The sequence below is a fragment of the Solanum dulcamara genome, chromosome 12 (assembly GCF_947179165.1).
Source record: "Solanum dulcamara chromosome 12, daSolDulc1.2, whole genome shotgun sequence".
NCBI lineage: Eukaryota > Viridiplantae > Streptophyta > Magnoliopsida > Solanales > Solanaceae > Solanum > Solanum dulcamara.
This window is the reverse complement of record NC_077248.1, coordinates 60,325,672-60,345,335: the sequence shown is the minus strand read 5'-3', so window position 1 is coordinate 60,345,335 and position 19,664 is coordinate 60,325,672. Positions and strand designations below refer to the sequence as shown.

The window sequence follows — 19,664 nt, the reverse complement described above, 5'->3', positions numbered from 1 at the left end:
CAATGAAGTAGTCAAAAAAATTGAAGGGGTTACAACACGCCCTAATCTCCCAAAGGTATGTGTTCAATTAAGTTTTTTTGTTTTAGAATGCATTTTTTGTGAAGGTTTTAATGTTTCTGATACATATCATTATGTATCAGATACATAATATCTTTTTAAAAGGAAATCTTTTGGAGGTTTTTTATTTCCGATACATCATGTTTAGGTGTCTGTTGTTTTAATTTTTAATGATTCTGATACATATACATTTATGTATCAGATACATATTATCTTTTTCAAATGTATTTTTTATGGAGATTTTATATTTCTGATACATCATTATTAATTTTTAGTTTCTGTTGTTTTAATTTTTAATGACTCTGATACATATATATTTATGTATCAGATACATAATGTATTTTTCAAATGTAAATATTTGAGATTTACTATTTCTGATACATCATGTTTTAGTCTCAGTTTATGTTATTTCAAGTTTAATGAATCTGATACATCTACATTTATGTATCAGATACATAATGTATGTTTCATATGAAATTTTTTGAGAATTACTAATTCTGATTCATCATCTTTAAGCCTCAGTATTTGTTATTTCAAGTTTTAATGATTCTGATACATATATATTTATGTATTAGATACATAATGTATTTTTCAAATGCAATTTTTTTTGGGATTTACTATTTCTGATATACCATGTGTAAGTGTCATTTTTTGATGTTTCAAATTTTAATGATTCTGATACATATACATGTATGTATCAGAATATAATATATAATTGTTTCTGATACATCTTCTGTATGTATCAGAATCTCATCTTATGCATCAGATATCTTAATGCATATGATACATCGTATCCATGTATAGAGTTCAAGTTGTATTTAACTATTTTTATGTCAATGCAGGGAATGAAATACGTCATCAAGAAGATCCCGTCACACCCATTGAGATTCGGAACGGCATATAGGGCTAATTTTCTTGATGATTTTGAATCATCAATAGGTGAAGAAGGTATAAAGTTATTTAGGCAATCTATATTTGGTCACTACTTAGATATGCCAAACTGCAACTTTCAAGGGCAAATCATCAAATGCCTCTTACTTCTTGAGGTAGACCAAAAAAACAAAGAAGAACTGCACATTCGTCATGTGCAGGGTAATATACTGTGATTTACAATAAATGATTTTGCTATCATTACTGGTTTGCGATGCACTGGTAATATGAATGACTTCAAGTATTCTGATGATCAAGCAAGTAGATTATTGTCTTTATATTTTCCTGGTGCCAAAAATGGGGTCAACAAAGCTCGTTTCGTTGAGCGTTTTCTGGTTGGAGGATGGAAAACAAACGAAGATGCCGTTCAGATGGTCATTCTCTATTTCATCCATACTTTTGTTTTTTCTCAACTAGGTGATGCACCTATATCAGTTGATGATTTCAAGATGGTAGAAGATGGTAGTTATGAGCAATATCCATGGGGGAAATTAGCATATTCAAAATTGATAAAAGGAATGCGTCAGGAGTTTTCAAATGCCAAACAAATGTATCGTCTAGGCGGCATGCCATACGCTCTGAATGTTTGGATATATGAATGTGCATCTCAAGTTCCCTCTGAAATTGCTGTAAGAGTGGGTAATAAAATTCCCAGAATTCTTAACTGGCGTGTTGTCGCCGTGAAGCCAAAATTTGAGACATTCATGTCTACCATCTTCAGTGAGGTACATGCTTTGAATATTATTCGTTTATGCACTGATTCATTATACATAAAATCTAAGATACATTATATATCCATGACCTTGATACAGTATAATTTGATTCATAAAGTGGATGTATCAGCTCATATATTTATGTATCAGGATATAAATGTATCAAGATATAATGTATCTTATACATATACTTTATATAACCTTTCTGATACATATAATGGTATGTATCATAAAGGTATTTACAGCTCATGAAAACTCATTTATCAGTATTTACAACTCATGAAAACTCTATCTTATGTATCAAATTATAATGTATCTAGAATTACATCTCATGATACATCTGCATGTATGTATCAGATAATGTTGTTTTTCTATCAATTTAGCATGTATGAAGGAGTAATATTTCTGATACATCATGTCTATGTATCAGAATTAACATGTATCAATTATTCAATTTTTTTGCAGTATCCATGCTCCAACATTGTCCAACCTCAACATGAAATGGAATCTATTGTCGTTCATGACAGCCAACAGAAACCTGAAGATTCAACATCGGCTGCCAAGGTCAATTTCAGAAAACCTCATGAAGTCACTGGATTTGAGGACTTCTCAACAACACCACCCACTGAATTTTTAAAGAGATCCAGGGATGTCGCTGAGACATCTTCTCCACCTCCTTCCAAGAGAATGAAGACTTCCCCTGCTAAAAAGCCAATTCAAGTAGAAACAGCCAACATGCACAAGGATTTCATACCACCAAATGAATCAGAAAATCTTGTTTCTCCTGACAATGAACCGGGGGCAAAGTCACCAAAGGAATCAGAAAAGCCTGTTTCTCCTGACAATGTACCAGGGGCGAAGTCAGCTTTAGGAGGTGAATCTTCCGGTCATTCGGATCGAATTATTCATATGCAATTCAAAGCATTGAAGAAGTCCATAAAGAAGTCTCTAAAGAGATACGTAAGTTATTACTTTAAGATGTATCACGTACAATATACTTTTAATTAGGTGATACATTCTGATTTTTCATATACATGTATCAAGGTTGACCGGAAGTTCAAGCGTTTGGAGAACAAAATGGATTCAAATCACATTGATCTTTTGAAAGCCATCGACAGTATGGCGAACCGAATGACTGGCACATCATCTCAAGTTAAAAAAGATGATTTTGATCAATCATTCCATGTGGTTGAACAACAAGAAGCACCTACTGGATTGGAGGTGCACAATTTTGCAAATAAATCTGACCCACCCCAAAAAAATGACAAATCTAATGTCCAGGAAGATATTAAGGTACATACATCATGTAATATTTGATATTTATGCTTTTAAACTTCTGAATAATTTTCATTGTCATGTATCAATTGTAAATGTTATTATGTTTTCAGGGACCTGAACCATCCACCATGATAAATCAGGTGGACAACATATCGGAACAAAGCATTTTAGCAGATGTTCCTGAATTATTTGATCAGCAAGTTTATTCTGATACATTAAAGGTAATGTATCAGAAACAAATTGATGAATAATTTGATTCTGTATATATATTTTGTATAAGCTCTACCTCTTTAAATATATATATATCTAGACATTTAGTACATATATATCATAAGTAAATGTTATTATGTTTCCAGGAAGATGAACCATCCGTCAAGGATGTATCAGCACACCAAATGGAACCACAAAGAGCAAATACTGATCAGCTTATTGCTGATTCTGATACATTACAGGTAATGTATCAGATTCTTTATTGAGATAAAATCAACATTATTAATTTTTTTAATGACGTTATACATTACGTGTAGAACACTGTAAAGAAAGATGGAAGAGTAGCTGATGATAAATCTGCCAAAGTAGAAGAGCAAGTCGAGGAGATTGAAAAAGAAAAAATCAAACCAAGCACATCAGAATCCAATACTTCAGCACCATTTTCGTCAGAAACTCTGGATGTGATAGATGCTCTAATATACGGACTTCCATTACCAGCCATGCCATTGACAGCTGTTAGTCATGAGCAAGTTCAGGATGAATGTCTATTACGCGATAGCCAGCTACCAACCACTCTTCCATCAAAAGCTAATGTATTGTCTGACGATGCGAAGACACCATCTCGAAGAAGCAGGATTCCTTCGAAGATCTTACAGTCGCCGTATCTTTCAAACTTTGGGTCGAGTGAAAAGGGAAAGGAAAATTTGTCAGATGTTACGCATCAGACACACCCTTTTGAAGGTTTTGGTATATGCTATCAACCCCCTTCCGAGCTTGTCACAGAATTCTCTGAATGGATAGATAAAGGACTTCTAAAATCACATGGCAACAAGTAAGTATGACATATTCAACTTATACCCATACAAGTCGTGTATTATATTTGTTATGTTATTAAACTACAAGTTTCCATTCAGGAATTCGAAGGAGGATCATTACAGATCTAAGTGCTCTTCATTCGGCTTTGAAAGAATGGACTTTGTTGTGGCATTTCCTAAAGATAAGAACTGGTTCTACCTAATGTCACAGCCGGACAGATGCTGGAACGATGAGGTAAAAATTTCATCATAAATAATATGATACAACTCATACTAACTACCTGATACATACATATTAATGTATCTGATACATAGATAGATAAATGTATCTGATACATACATAATCTGATATGTGATGCTAGTTGTTATATAACTAATACTTTCTTAAAATGTGCAGCACATCGATGTAATATTTTACTACCTTCGGAAGAAATCGAAGATGCAGTTGAGCAATCATTATCGATACACAACGACAAATTGCATTTTCAAAAATTACATCGAATATGCACACACACGCTACTATCACCTTCCACCTAACATTTCTACACAAGAAGATATGGCAAGGTCCACTGTTACAGCTCATCAAGAGAGATCCGTGAAGAACATAATAAGAGGTTTCTCAATACCAGCCGGTTTGCCCTGGCATTTGGTAGATGAGGTATACATTCCAGTAAACTGCGACATGGATTTTCATTGGGTTCTTGCGGTAGTTGTGTTGAAAGAGAGGTTGATACGTGTGTATGATTCATCGCCTAGACGAAGAAGTAGCAACCCTTTCCAAGAGATCCAAAAGATAGCAGCAATGCTACCAACATACCTGCAAGACAGTGGTTTCTTTGACAACAACGAACGTACTGATTGGTCGTCTCTTGATTCATACAAGGACAAATCAACCGGTAATATGCTTGAACCACATCACCCATTAGCAGTTGAGTATGTTGAAGGAATTGCGCAACAGGGAAGTGGCAGCTTGTGAGTTTTAACATCGGCTATGTATACCTAAATCATTCATATGTCAATTTTACTTTTTTTAAATTCCTGTATTCCTTTATTTGCAGGGATTGTGGAGTTTTCCTGGCCATGTTTGCTGAATATCTTAGTGATGGAATTTCTATTCCAAGTACCGGACTAAACGCTGAATTCTTCCGTTCAAGATATGCCGCACTCTTATGGAGATATGGTTGTCAGAAGGCTATGGATGGTTATGTTAGCGATAACGACGATCCAAAAAAACCAAGGAGAGACATATCTCCAAACCAAGGAGAACTGATTGATGTTCAATAAATTTTTTTTGATAGTACACATTTTAGGTGATTCTGATTCTTCCAATGTATCTGATACATAAACTGTAATGTATCAGATTTAGTATATTTTAATATTTCCATACCTCAGATTTACTATGTTTTTCTCTGGTATCAAAATGGAATATAAATTCAAAGTTTATGTTTTATACTCTACTGTATCAAACTTGTATCGAGTATAATATTCATAAGTGTCACATTTTGTGAATTCTGATACATGAATCAAGTTTTTTTTATTATGATACATCATGCACATGTATCAGATTCTCATTTCTCAATATTTAATGATTCTGATACATTAATTTTTTTGCATAAGAATTCTGTCTCAAGATTTAAAGTATATGATACATCTTGCTTATGTATCAGATTTGCATTTATCAAGATTTACTGCATATGATAATCTACAACCTATATCAAATAGGATCTTATGTATCACCAACAACTTTTGTGTAATTATGGTTGTCGAAAAGACAAGAATGTTTATGTTTGGGAAAATAACGATCCAAAAAATAAACCATGTGAGATTTGTCATTAATCCAAGTCATGGCGAACCGATGGAAGTCCTGTATTTTATTTTAAAAAAATTGTAGCAATAAAATGTTATAATCTTGATACATAAATAAATTGTCACTAAAAGATTTTTATATTTATGTCACGTGTCAAATTCAAATATAAAATATAATAATAGATGTTATTTTATGATTCAATTAGAATGTACACCGAGATACCACAAACATCATATCTATTTAGGAATGAAATTACAAGTCTTTCTGTTGTGGCCTTCGTGGCCACAACGTCCACAAGAATTTGTGCTACTTGTTATTTTCTCATTAGCAAACTTTTTTCTCCCTTTCTTTGGTCTTCCTGGCATCCTTTTGTATATTGGCGGCAAGACAATTTCTTCCAAAATTTCCTTCGGAGCAGTCCAGTCTTTCTTATCTGGCATTGGAACCATTGGTAATTCATAAGTATTTGCCAACGCCTCTGGTTTGTAGTAATCAGAACAATATGGGTGCAGGTCAGTAATGTTCTTGCTCTTCAACACTGCAATTGCATGTGGACATGGTATCTCGTCTAGTTGAAATCTACCACAAGTGCATGTTTTTCTCTCTAGACACACAATGTATCTTATACCTAATTCGTAAACAGAATAAAGATACTCTGATGAAGCAACAACCTGCAGGAATTATATTTCAAATTTATGTATCAGTATTGCTTCCTCACATACACAACTATGTATCAGAACTGATGTTAAAGGGTAATAATTATCACAGGATATACATATCAGGTGAATCAACAATCAGCAAGAAATAAATTTCACATATATGTATCAGAAAGTACGTATCAATTACAGAAATGATGTATCAGAACTGATGTATCAGTATGTATTTTAAACATGTTATGTTTATATGTGTCAGTACTTATGTATCAACTACACATTTTGATGTATCTGAATTGATATATCAGTGTATAATGAACACAGGCTTTACTTGAATGACGAAGCAACAAACTGATATAAATAAACTTCACATATATCTAATAGTACTTATGTATCATCTACACTAATAATGTATCTACACTGATGTATCAGTATATATTTAGAACAATTTATGCATAACTGATTAATCATCAGCCTGAAGGAAAATAATCTTTACATATATGTATCAGAACTTATGTATCAAATATAGAACTTATGTATCATAATTGAAGTTTCATTATTTAATTAGCACATGTTATACATAACTGATGAATCATCAGCCACCAAGAAATAAATAACACATATATGTATCATAAAGTATGATTCAATTACAGAAATGATGTATTAGAACGGATGTATCAATATATATGTATCAGAAAGTATGTATCAGAAAGTATCTATCATGTATCTACACTGATGTATCAGTATATATGCGTCAGAAAGTATGTATCGTGTACCTTCATTCTCGAACACTTGATCGTGTTTGAAACTAGGATATCTTCGAATTTTCTACCCAAAGTATGTTTTGTATAAGATGCTATTTCTCTATTTTTGCAGTTCCAAGAACCAAATAACATTCTCGTTTGCTCCAAAAAGTCAATTATAGGCAGCTCTCGTGCTTCAACAAGACATCCATTGATACATTCTGCGATGTTAGAAGTCATCATTCTACCCCTGTTGACAGTGGCATGAACCCTTGACCACTTTTCGTATCCTGCATTTTTTAAATATTGTGCCACCCGTTGATCGATTCTTTCAACTTTGGCCATTAATTTATCGACTTCATCTTTTCGGTATGCCTTGGCCATTGAATAGAAGATGTCACTTAGTACAGCTTTGCTCCTTCTGTATTTAGTACACACATTTTTCCATATATGCCATATGCATGCAAAATGAGGAACATTGGGAAATACCATGCTTACACTCTTGATTATGCTTTCGTTCCTATCTGATACAACACACATATTGTCCCTCTCTCCAAATGCATTCTTGAAATTCTGAAAAAACCACGTCCATGATGAATCATTTTCCGTATCAACAATACCATACGCCAACGGCAATATGCAACCTAATAAATCAATAATAGCGATACAATAGTTATTAGAATTCATCAGAATCACAACAAACGTGAAAAATGAGATGACACACTATTATTCAATAAGACACAGTATAAGAAAGTAATACCTGCCCCATCAAGTGTGCTAGCTGATACAAACGTCCCTTTATAAGGTCCATCAAGATGTGCACCGTCAACAACAACTACTGGTCGACAAAACTGAAACCCCCTCATCAAGGGCCTTAACGCTATGAACAAATACATGAATTCATCAGTTGATGACTTGTGCATACTTATGTACGAATTTGGATATACGGTTTTTAGAATATGTATATATACAGGCAGCTGTCTATATCCATCAGCAGGTTTTCCCCTTAACATCTGCAAAGCATGCTCTTTTGAACGCCATGCCTGTTGATAGGTAATATCAATTCCATACGCTGATTTAATATCCTCTCGTATATCATTAGGGGTGACAATTCTCTTATGATTAACCAATTTAGGGGCTGTGAATGCACTAACAAAAGCCTTTGTAGCATGAACTTTGTTGAAAATCCTATCTCTCAGTGCACATGAATGTTCACTATTGAAATATCTAACTTTGAATATATCCGTTTTTTTCCAACATGAAGCTTTCATTCTCCAACAACATCCTTCTGAAAGGCATACTATCACATAACTGCATTTGTATTAAAAAAATAACATGTATCATATCAATATTTTTTCATTTATAATATGAACAAATACAGTGACATACTGATAGGAAGTGTGTCAACCCATGTACTTGATACATGCTTCTTTGTATGTATTGTTAAAAAAACATCTGATACATAGAGTATTATGAACCTGATACATACTGACAGCATTATTATCATTTTTTAACTGAGTTACAGGAATGTAGTTTTGATGTATCATGACATGAAAAATTATTTTATTTTAAGAATGTATCAGATACATACAGTAATATGTATCTGATACATACTGTTGGATACTATCCAACATCAAAATTTCCAAATGCAGAAATGGAGTTTTGATGTATCATGACATGAAAAATTATTTTACTTTAAGAATGTATCAGATACACACAGTAATATGTATCTGATACATACTGTTGGATACTATCCAACATCAAAATTTCCAGATGCAGAAATGGAGTTTTGATGTATCATGACATGAAAAATTATTTTACTTTAAGAATGTATCAGATACACACAGTAATATATATCTGATACATACTGTTGGATACTATCCAACATCAAAATTTCCAGATGCAGAAATGTAGTTTTGATGTATCATGACATGAAAAATCATTTTACTTTAAGAATGTATCAGATACACACAGTAATATGTATCTGATACATACTGTTGGATACTATCCAATATCAAAATTTCCAGATGCAGAAATGTAGTTTTGATGTATCATGACATGAAAAATCATTTTACTTTAAGAATGTATCAGATACACACAGTAATATGTATCTGATACATACTGTTGGATACTATCCAACATCAAAATTTCCAGATGCAGAAATGTAGTTTTGATGTATCATGACATGAAAAATCATTTTACTTTAAGAATGTATCAGATACACACAGTAATATGTATCTGATACATAATGTTGGATACTAAACAACATCAAAATTTTCAAATGCAGAATATGCGCATACCTTTTACTGTCGGATCTTTTAACCTTGAAATTAAATTCATTATTGATTTTGTATTTGGCCATTACATCAACTAGAGTTGCTTTATCCTTATAGAATTGATTCTCCTTCACTTCCGCACCATTTGTATCATCTATGTAGTTCGTCAACTCCGATTCTGCTATATAACAACTTGCAACTTTACCAGATTCTTCTAAACCAAAATTATGGAACTCATTCGCATTTGATTCGGCACAAACGATTGCTCCAGATGTACTGTCGAATGATTTTATCTCACATCTTTTTATATCAAAGCTTGATATGCAAAGGGGATAATTCACGAAACCAGTCTCTTTCTTCTTCAACTCTACGTAAAGATTAACACCCATATCATTACGAATATATATTGGCGACGAGTTACCTTCAACTATGTATCGGATTTCAATTTCTTTCTCTGATTCATCCACACTCAATTCAGCAGCGATTGCTGCTTTTAAATTTGAGTAAGATACATTGTCACCGACAACGATTCCATCACTTTTGTATTTTTCATAAGTAATATCGGATTGCCAAACTCCAGAATGTCTCAGTAGTATCGGGATATTCATATCGATTAATTGATGAAACGCGAAGTTTGCTTTGAATTGATGCTCTGTTGTTTTTCTTGTACTCGATGCTCTGACTTTTGACTTCAAAATTCATCTACATAACTGTCGCCTTCTTTAATAGATCAGTAATTGATATAAAGAGCCAATCTTTTATCCATAAATAGCTGATGTGCATTAACTATTATATAGCTAAAGTTATGTATCAGATACATAACCTATGTATCAGCAAAAGTTGAAAAATAAATGAAATCAACTTCGGTATGAATTGATGCTCTGTTTTTTCCATTCGAGACGACGCTGTGTTTTTTGGCTTGAATCTTCATGGACATAACAATTGTTTTTTTTAACAATTGATGTATCATATACATAACTGATCTATCAGATACATAACCCAAACTGGAAAAAAAATGGAAACGAAATTGGTTTGTTTTTATGCTCTTTTTTTTTTGGCTTAAATCTTCAACTGCACAACCGTTCTTTTTTGGGCCAAATTAATCCCATTAATTAGATCACTAATTGATTTGATACCAATCATCCCTTATATTAAGATAATATCCATAAATAGATGATCTTCATTAATTACTGATTGGATAATTGATGTATCAGATACAAATCTAATGTATCAGAAAAGTTGAAAAAAAGGGGATATCGGGTAATTTTGATACAATGTGGGATGTATAGTAATTAAACTTTTCCATTATGGGATTTAGGTAAAGTTTACATGAAAAAAATCTAAATATGATGCACAACTGTCAAAAATTCCTACATTCTCATATTCTCGGATACACCACTTTATGAGATGTATCGGTCGAATACATCACTTTACGTGGTGCATCAAGACCTTTGGGATGTATCCTCATTCCACCAAAGTTAAGAGATTTTTGTAATTTAAAAAAGAATAGGGATATAATGTAATTAGCTCTTAACACTATAGGATTTGTGTAATAATCATTCCTCTCCTTTTTTTCTCTTAACAAACATATTTATCTGTCACAATTCATTATTTTGTGGTATATTAGAAAATATTTGGCTGCATTCTGGACTTTACTTGAGCCGAGAGTCTTTCGAAAACAATCTCTCTAAGATTGCGTACACACCTGACACCGCCCTTTCTGAATCTCACTTATAGAATTACACTGAATATGTTATTGTTATTTGACGGTTGTTTGAACAAGTTCTTGCAATTAAGACAAGAACAATTATTTTCTTCTATTAACAAGGTTGAAAGGCAAAGAATGTCACTGTCTGAAGCATGGAGCATGGTCCATTTGGTTTACAATGCTGGTGGAATTATATATAACGAAGGGATAATCCATGCAGTCAGTAATAATAAAAGGATTTTAACTATGCGTAATTAAAATAACTTTTTAATTTTAATTACTTATTTTTAAAAAATTTTTAAATAGTTTAATTCATACTTTCACTTCGTATTCTCTCCACATAAAATAACACATACTTGTTAAATGTAAATACTAGTAGAGATTTTTTTTTTATTTGCCCACTCAAACGGTGCATGAGTTATAACATAATTATCTTATAATCGAACAATTAAACTTTCTAGTATTTTATAAGAGATACTAATAAAATCAACCAAACGACCCTAAAGGATTCCTCATTTGATGTAGAAACTTGTAATTACACAATCTAAAATAAGTCGAACTGCTATACGAATTTTGTTACTCTTATTAAACTTATCTCATGCTAATATATTATGCAAAATAAAATGAAAAATTACTAGAAGTTTTTTACTACATATAAATATCTAAAAGGCTAAACAACTCTTCAAAATTATAGGACGAAAACTAAAAATGCTAACATGACAAAAATATTTTCAACTGATAAGTATTGTCTATATAGATCTATTTCTTCTATTATGTCCTATATTTTGCAAAATTGCTTGGATTTCAGAGATGGTAGCTCTTTTGAGACAATTTCTTTCCAGGTGGTTTTAGGTCTATTTAATCCTTTCTTACTACTTAACATTTATACATTGAAGCATCTCATAATTGACTTAAAATATATGACCACACTATCTCAAGCAACTTTCTCTCATTTTATTCTCGATGATATGTGTTACTTGACAAACTTGTCATTTCTGAAAAATCCATCCATTAAATTGACGTCAGTGAAAATTATTAATCCAAGGAGTGTGTGCCCCTTTCCTTTGCTCACTATAAATAATCACATTTCTTTTCTCATTTCTTCAAATCTCCCAATTACACAAATTGATCAATATGGAAAACTCCCTTAAGTATCTTGCTAGTGAGAGCTTTTCATATAGTTGGTTGTTGAATGAAAATCCTTCTTCTCTTAAATCCACCATTCTTGATGATCACAATGAAGCTACAACATTCTTGACTTATTCAAAGAGATTCTTGGAATTAGAATCCCAAAATTTCAACTTTGATATTAATCCCGTTTTCTCTCTTGTTCATGCTGATGAAATATTTTCAGATGGACATATTATGCCCTTATATCTTGACACATCAAAGATTGGATCTTTTCAAGAAACAATTTGTAACTTTGACACTAGTTCAATTTCTTCAACTCCTCTCACATCCTTTTCTGCTAAAAACAGAGGAAAACAGAGGAAATCATGTAGCAAAATCTTGGTCAAGAGGTTAAAATTCCTTTGGTTGTTTTGCAAGAGTTTAGGCAATTCAAGAAAAGGTTCTAAAGTTGATGACTTTGAAAGAAAAGTTTTGGAAATTGATAGTAGAAATTCACCAAAGGCAACTCCATCTCATTGTATAGATATGGAGAACACAATTTATGAGGCCATTCTGCATTGTAAGAGATCATTTGGTATGTTAAATGATCTTTGTGATTGATTTCTCAAAATCCAAGCCATAAAGTGCAACATATATATATATATACACATTAGTGGAAAGTTATGAGTTCAGATGAACCCGCGGTTAAAGGGCTATCACTGCCCCTCCATATTTATATATAATGCTTTCGCATGTACTTTTTCTTTCATATTTTTCTCCAATTGTGTATATGAAGATTTAAATCATATTTTGATATTTTGTACAATCCAAGGTGAAAAAAGTCATAGGGAGGAGAACTTACTATTTACTAGCATATCTTCTTTTAGGATAAAAATTTCTAATTACTTTTCTTTTTTATACCATTTTGAAGCCTCTATTACCATATTATTAGTGCTTGGGGTTGGGGATCCAGATATTCTAGAGAGAACAAATTCTTGGAAAGATGGCAAAATGAAGAGTGTTTGAGATTTCAGAGAGGATCTACTCTTTGGAATGATTCTTGAAAAAAATAAAAAATTATGGTGAGGTTAAAGTTGGATAGGACCCTAAGGCCCCTCACATTGTCTCATTTTTTCTTTTTGTACTTGTTTGGGATGGTTGTGCCATTGTAAGCAGTAAATATAATGTTTTGTGTTAGTGAAAGTATTGGACCTTAGATAAGAAGGTGTGAATGGCATGTATTAGGGTAGAAAGGTATTAGGTAGGAGTATATTGGCTTTTTATCCATTCTAGTAGTCGTAGTATTACTCTTGTTTCTTGTTTTTCAATTTACGTTATTATATGTTGTTTTGTGTAATTTGATTATTGTATTGTTTTGTTATAGTAAGTATTATTCTGCTACTATATATTATTTTATTACTAGTCCGTTATTTTCATTATTTCCATTACTTCTTTTTATAGATTGTTTTTATCTTGAACCGATGATCTATTAGAAACAACTACTCTATCTTAGAAGTAGAAGTCAGGTCTGCGTACACTCTATTCTCCTCAAACTTCACTTTGTGGAACTACACTGAATATATTATTATTGTTGTTAGTAGAATTGGAGATGATTTCACACTTCAATGTGAACTAAAAAGGATAAATTCACAACACTTTTGTGGACGCCAATTTTTTTTGAATCACAAGTGCAATGCCTCATGTGTCACAACACTGCCCTTATGCATCATATGTCCATCCCTAGGCCCTAGCTAGCTCCTCCCACTCTCATAAAGAAAAAGAAAACGAAAACAAAAACAAAAATAGGCACCGATACATGTATACACATCGGAAAACACATAAAATACCAATAACTTGTCACATATTATGGTCATCTATACTTGTCTATAGTAAAACTTTATTACTATAATTTAAAACATGCATTTGGTTTGAAGTTGAATAAATTTCTTGTTTCCAATTTCTTGAATTACCATTTAAGTCACTAAAACAAAAAATACATGTATCCTTAAGCAAATTTTTAAGTCAAATAGTTATTAAGATGTAGAAAATTTAAGAAAGAAGAAATTAGTAACTCACACTGCTTCCTATTTGGTATCAAAAAAAGATGGGACCATAACAAGTTAAGTTCATTAGAGTTTTGATTTTCTTCTGTTTCATATTTGGAGTTTTGGTTTTCTAGCTAAAAAATGATTTGAGAGAGACTAATTTTGGGTATACAAAGGAAAGAATAAGATGTATTTATAAACAACGTCCGGTGGGACTTTCTCTACCTCTCATCTCTTTACATCGATCATCAAAAATACTTAGATGGCATCTAAGAAGTTTGACTCCAGGACTATTGTTGCTAAGGCTACTGATTCCAAGTTTTCCTCTGAGGTGGAGAACATATTGGATGCTATTATAGGATGTTTGGACCCATCACTAGGAACAACGCAAACTTGCTAGGACAACAAGCACTTCAAGTGTCGTCCGCATCCGTTCCTATTCTTGATCTTCCATCTTCAAACGGGGCAAGATTCTTTCCGAATGAATTGGAAGAAGAAGAGAATATAGCTGATATTGTTGAAAAGACATTGGCTTGACTTAGTCTTTTTAACACAAGAAACTGCACTATTCAAGATGAAGATGATGTCTTGATCACTAGATCTTCCCCAGTCACTCCACGTAACTTGTTCCAAACAAATTTCAGTTTGAGGGAAAATCCGTGCTTTACTCCATCATCCATAACGGCCATCCAAGCGATAATGACTAACGCCTCAATTGTTGAAGAACAACTAGTGAGTTAGACAAAGGCAATTGAAGGTCTAACAAAATATGTGCAAAATCAAGATAATCGAATTGTCAAGTTGAAGGACAAAGTTGAAAATGTTATGGAGGGGGACTCAAGTCATGCACCTGGAAAATGTTCCATGGTATAAGAAAAGGGAGATTCAGTTACAAAGCAAATACATGTGGGTGATGAACTGCAAGTATCCACTGACAGAGGAATTCCCATTCATCAACTGAAAGACTTTATTATGGGAACTATCAAAGATAAGTATGACATATCTTCAAAGTCATCATTTACGTATGCAAAGCCATACACTTCAAGAATTGATGTTTTGAAGATGCCTGCAGGTTATCAACCTCCAAAATTTTAATAATTTAACTGAAAGGGAAATTCAAAGCAACAAATCATCTATTTTGTTGCAACTTGCAATAATGTTGAAACATATGAAGATTATCTGATTAAATAATTTATGCGCTCCTTACAAGAAAATGCCTTTGACTGGTATACGGATCTCGAGACTAGCTCTATTGATAGTTGGGAACAACTTGAGCATGAATTTCTCAATCGTTTCTATAGCATAAGGCATACTGTGAGCATGGTTGAACTCACAAATACATGTCAATGGGAAGATGAACATGTCATCAAGTTCATCAACCGATGGAGAAATGCAAGCTTCAATTATAAGGATAGGCTTAGTGAAGCTTCTAGCTAGAAATGTGTATTGAAGGAATGCGTTGGGGACTTCGTTATATCCTATAGGGTATTAAAACCAAATTATTTTAGGAACTAGACACGCGTGCTCATGATATGGAGTTGAGCATGTGCCGCAAGCGGAATTGAAGGACCACCTATTTATGAGCCTCGTAAGGGAAAAGATAAAATAGATGTAAATAAAGAGGGGAAATCGGCACTCAAGTTTGAAAATAAGGAGTCGATGAATGTTAATGTTGTACCTTTGAAAGTGGCTACAAATCTAAGCAAGAATCAAAGGGTGAAGACCACGACTTTTCAGAATAATGCTGGTAGAAAGCTGACTTTGAAGGAAATGTAGGCAAAAGAGTATCCATTCTTGGACTCAGACGTTCCAGCAATTTTAAGAGCTTCTGGCATTAAAACTCTTTGAGCAAACTGAAATGAAGAGTCCATATAAGATTGGGAGGACTAATGATCCAAATTACTGCAAATATCATTTTTAATGGGCCATTTTATTGAAAAATGTTTATCTTTAAGGAAAAGATCATAGACTTGGCCCGTGAAGGAAAAATATTGCATAAAGACGAGAAGGATAGTTCAAATCAAGTCTCTGTCACTTTTGGTTCACTAGATCCCATAGTTTTTTGCAACTTTGTTAAAGTACATGTTTGTGGCGATGTTCTAGCCACATCACCATCAAAAATAATTAAATTTGGTAACTTCGAACTAATAAATGTTAACACATTATTGCTCTTTTCTTTGATGAACTGATAAAAGCAACATTCTCCGATGACATTAGAGGAATTCTTGCCAAGTTGGTTCCATAAAAAGATTTCTCATTGTGACACCAATGCCTCATGTTGTAACATTGATAAAGAAGAAACAACGGGAGAAGACTCATCGCCATCATTATTTCCATCACATGAAGGCCCTATCAAGTCTTACTCTGAAGAAGTGGAAACTTGTGATGCGAAGTTTACATTCATTAATGATGATTTTTTGTTAGGTGAAGTGTTGCATAATCATTCTTTATATATGGTAGGTTTTGTGCGTGGACATAAAGTAAATAAGATCATGGTGGATGATGGATCTGGGGTCAATATTCTCCCTATTCATACTGTGAAAGAACTTGGAATCTCGATAAATGAACTATCGGAAAGTCGTCTGATGATTCAGGGATTTAACCAAAAGGAGCAAAGAGCTATTAGCACTATCAAATTAGATATAACGATGAGAGATATGTGTTCGAGCGCATGGATGCATGGATACATAAGAAAAAAGTGGTACCGTCCACCTACCATCAATGGTTTAAATACTTTAAAGATGGGATTCAAAAGAAGGTAGTTCTTGATAATGAACCTTTCACCGAGACAGAAGCGCACTTTGTAGATCTAAAATTCTACTTAAAGAATCATGTCTCAAAATAAGTCAAAGTTGATAACGCGATATCAATCAAAAAGGCTGATATCACAAAGAATGTTGATGTAGCACCTGATAATGCTGGAGTTAAGATTAAAAAGAATAAAGCACTTTCAGATATAAGCACAGTACCTAAGACAAGTGAGGCATCTTCAAGTAAGAGAGTGATTCCTATTTTTCACTATGTCCCAATGGCAAACAAGGTAAAGATCCCATCATCTGAGTTGCAGGGTAATAAATTGCCATTTCCTATCAAGTAAATTGATCCAATCAAATTACCTTTAAAAATGATAGAAGGATTTGTCAGACAATCAAATATGGTTTCACTTCCTAAAAAGAGTACAAACAAGGGTTTTGAACCAAAATGCTTATAAGTTGTTAGTGAAAGCAGGGTACAATCCCAATGAAGCTTTTAAAGTAGGGAAGCTTTCAAATGAAGTTATTGAAAATACAAATCATGGCCTAAATCCTAATCAAAGGATGATGATAGAGAGAGGGTATGTTGTCAATCAATCGCGCGAAGACTTGGGTTACAAAGAACCGTCACCAGTTCGAATCTCTATAAAAAGGATGAGCATCAACTACATTACCCATATGGAAGAACCTATGATATTCAACAAGAAACCTTCTGTGTTTGATCGACTTAGTGACATGACTCTTAATATTTTTGCATTTGATCGACTTATCAAATCAACTCCAAAAACTTCAGTGTTTGATCGGTTGGGACCAATGAAGAAGAAATATAAGTGCCAAAGAAATTATAGAACAATGGAAGAATGGGTACATGCTCAAGAGCATAATTTATCGAAGAATTATCCCAGTTTGATTCATTCTAGAATGAGGCGAGAAATAAAACTTGTAGTTTCATTTGGAGATATCCTGAGAACAAGAACTCATACCATAATTCACACTAAGGAGCAATATGAAGATGAAGAAAGTGTGGGATCATCAAATCATATCACAATTTGTGACGAGGAAAGTACTTCACTATATGCAAAAATTAAGGATGGGTTTGTTGATATTTATGCATGCCATCACATATCTTTTAATAATGGTGATACTCAAGAAGATGAGGATGTTGAAGATGCGCCACCTGAACTCGAGGAAGGAAAAAAAATATTGTTGATGCATTAAAGAAAGTAAATTTTGGGATTGTTGATGATATAAGGCCTACATATGTAAGTGATTCACTGAATGACGATGAAGAGAAGAAATATATTTGCTTGGAGTTACAAATAAATTCTAGGATTAGACCCTAGAGTTGCAGTTCATCATCTTGTTGTAAAATAAGGCACTCATCCTGTTAAATAAGCTCAACGTCGCTTTAGACCTGAACTGGTTCCTTTGATAGAAACTGAAGTTAACAAGCTCATTGAAGCAGGTTTTATTCGTGAAGTCGAATATCCTACATGAATTTCAATCATTATACCTGTAAGAAAGAAGAATGGCCAAATCCGAGTTTGCATTGACTTTAGAGATTTTAGTAATGCATGCCCTAAGGATGAATTTTCTTTTCCAATCCGTGAGCTTATGATTGATTCCACGAATGTATATGAGACAATTTCTTTCATGGATGGTTCATATGGATATAATCAAATTCGCATGGCAACAAGGGATGAAGAACTTACTGCATTTTGCACTCCTAAAGGCATATATTGCTACAACATAATGTCTTTTAGTTTAAAAAATGTTGGGGCTACTTATCAATGAGCCATACAGAATATTTTTGATGACATGCTTCACAAAGATGTTGAGTGCTATGTTGATAACTTAGTGGTGAAATCAATAAAGAGTGATAACCACTTGCAAGATTTGAGAATGGTGTTCGAACGACTTCAGAGATACCAACTCAAAATGAACCCTTTAAAATATGCCTTTAAAGTTACTTTGGGAAAGTTTTTTGATTTTATTATTCGAGAACGAGGGATCGAGATTGACCAATACAAGATAGATGTTATTTTGAAGATGCCTGAGCCAAAAAATATTCATGAATGAAAAAGTTTGAAGGGAAAATTGGCATACCTTAGGAGGTTTATCTCAAATCTACCTGGGAGATGTCAACCATTCAGTCGCCTTATGAAGAAAGATGTTCCTTTTGAATGGGACCAAGTTTGTACCAATGCTTTTGAGAATATAAAGTCTTATCTGATGAATCCTCCAGTACTTGTAGCTCCTATATTTGGAAAATCATTGATTTTATACATCGCAGCACAAGAAAGGTCAGTAGGAGCACTTCTGGCACAAGAAAATGACAAAGAGAAAGAAAATGCCTTGTATTACTTGAGTAGGATAATGACACAAAATGAGGTCGAGTATTCACCTATTGAGAAGTTATGTATGGAACTCGTATTCTTGATTCAAAAGATGAAGTATTACCTCCAAGCTCATGTTGTACGACTTGTCTCTAAAGCAAATACAATCAAATTTGTCATGTCCAAGCCTGTCTTAAGTGATCGATTAGCAAGATGGTACCTCCAATTTC

General features: G+C 33.2%; 2 protein-coding genes and 1 pseudogene across 2 annotated transcripts; 2 read left to right on the top strand and 1 right to left on the bottom strand.

The window, feature by feature from the left end:
• Window positions 1–914: 914 nt before the first annotated feature.
• On the top strand, window positions 915–5,287 carry LOC129875811 (uncharacterized; annotated as a pseudogene).
• Window positions 5,288–6,030: 743 nt separating this feature from the next.
• On the bottom strand, window positions 6,031–8,476 carry LOC129877336 (uncharacterized). The gene is made up of 3 exons (XM_055952831.1): window positions 7,967–8,476; window positions 7,240–7,850; window positions 6,031–6,481 (listed from the first exon to the last, which is right to left on the bottom strand). Exons 1-3 carry the CDS (start codon window positions 8,217–8,219, stop codon window positions 6,047–6,049), a joined length of 1,299 nt encoding a protein of 432 aa, XP_055808806.1. The 5' UTR covers window positions 8,220–8,476; the 3' UTR covers window positions 6,031–6,046.
• Window positions 8,477–11,816: 3,340 nt separating this feature from the next.
• Window positions 11,817–13,465, top strand: LOC129877291 (probable membrane-associated kinase regulator 6). The gene has a single exon (XM_055952771.1). It carries the CDS (start codon window positions 12,325–12,327, stop codon window positions 12,919–12,921), a length of 597 nt encoding a protein of 198 aa, XP_055808746.1. The 5' UTR covers window positions 11,817–12,324; the 3' UTR covers window positions 12,922–13,465.
• The last annotated feature ends 6,199 nt before the right edge of the window (window positions 13,466–19,664 follow it).

Excerpts from the sequence above, each read along its gene's own strand:
- LOC129877336 (XM_055952831.1), bottom strand. The coding sequence starts at position 8,219 with ATGTTAAGGGGAAAACCTGCTGATGGATATAGACAGCTGCCTGTATAT. Across the intron at positions 7,851-7,966 it reads TAGCACACTTGATGGGGCAG|GTTGCATATTGCCGTTGGCG; the intron begins GTATTACTTTCT and ends TTGATTTATTAG. Across the intron at positions 6,482-7,239 it reads TCAAGTGTTCGAGAATGAAG|GTTGTTGCTTCATCAGAGTA; the intron begins GTACACGATACA and ends TAATTCCTGCAG.
- LOC129877291 (XM_055952771.1), top strand. The coding sequence starts at position 12,325 with ATGGAAAACTCCCTTAAGTATCTTGCTAGTGAGAGCTTTTCATATAGT.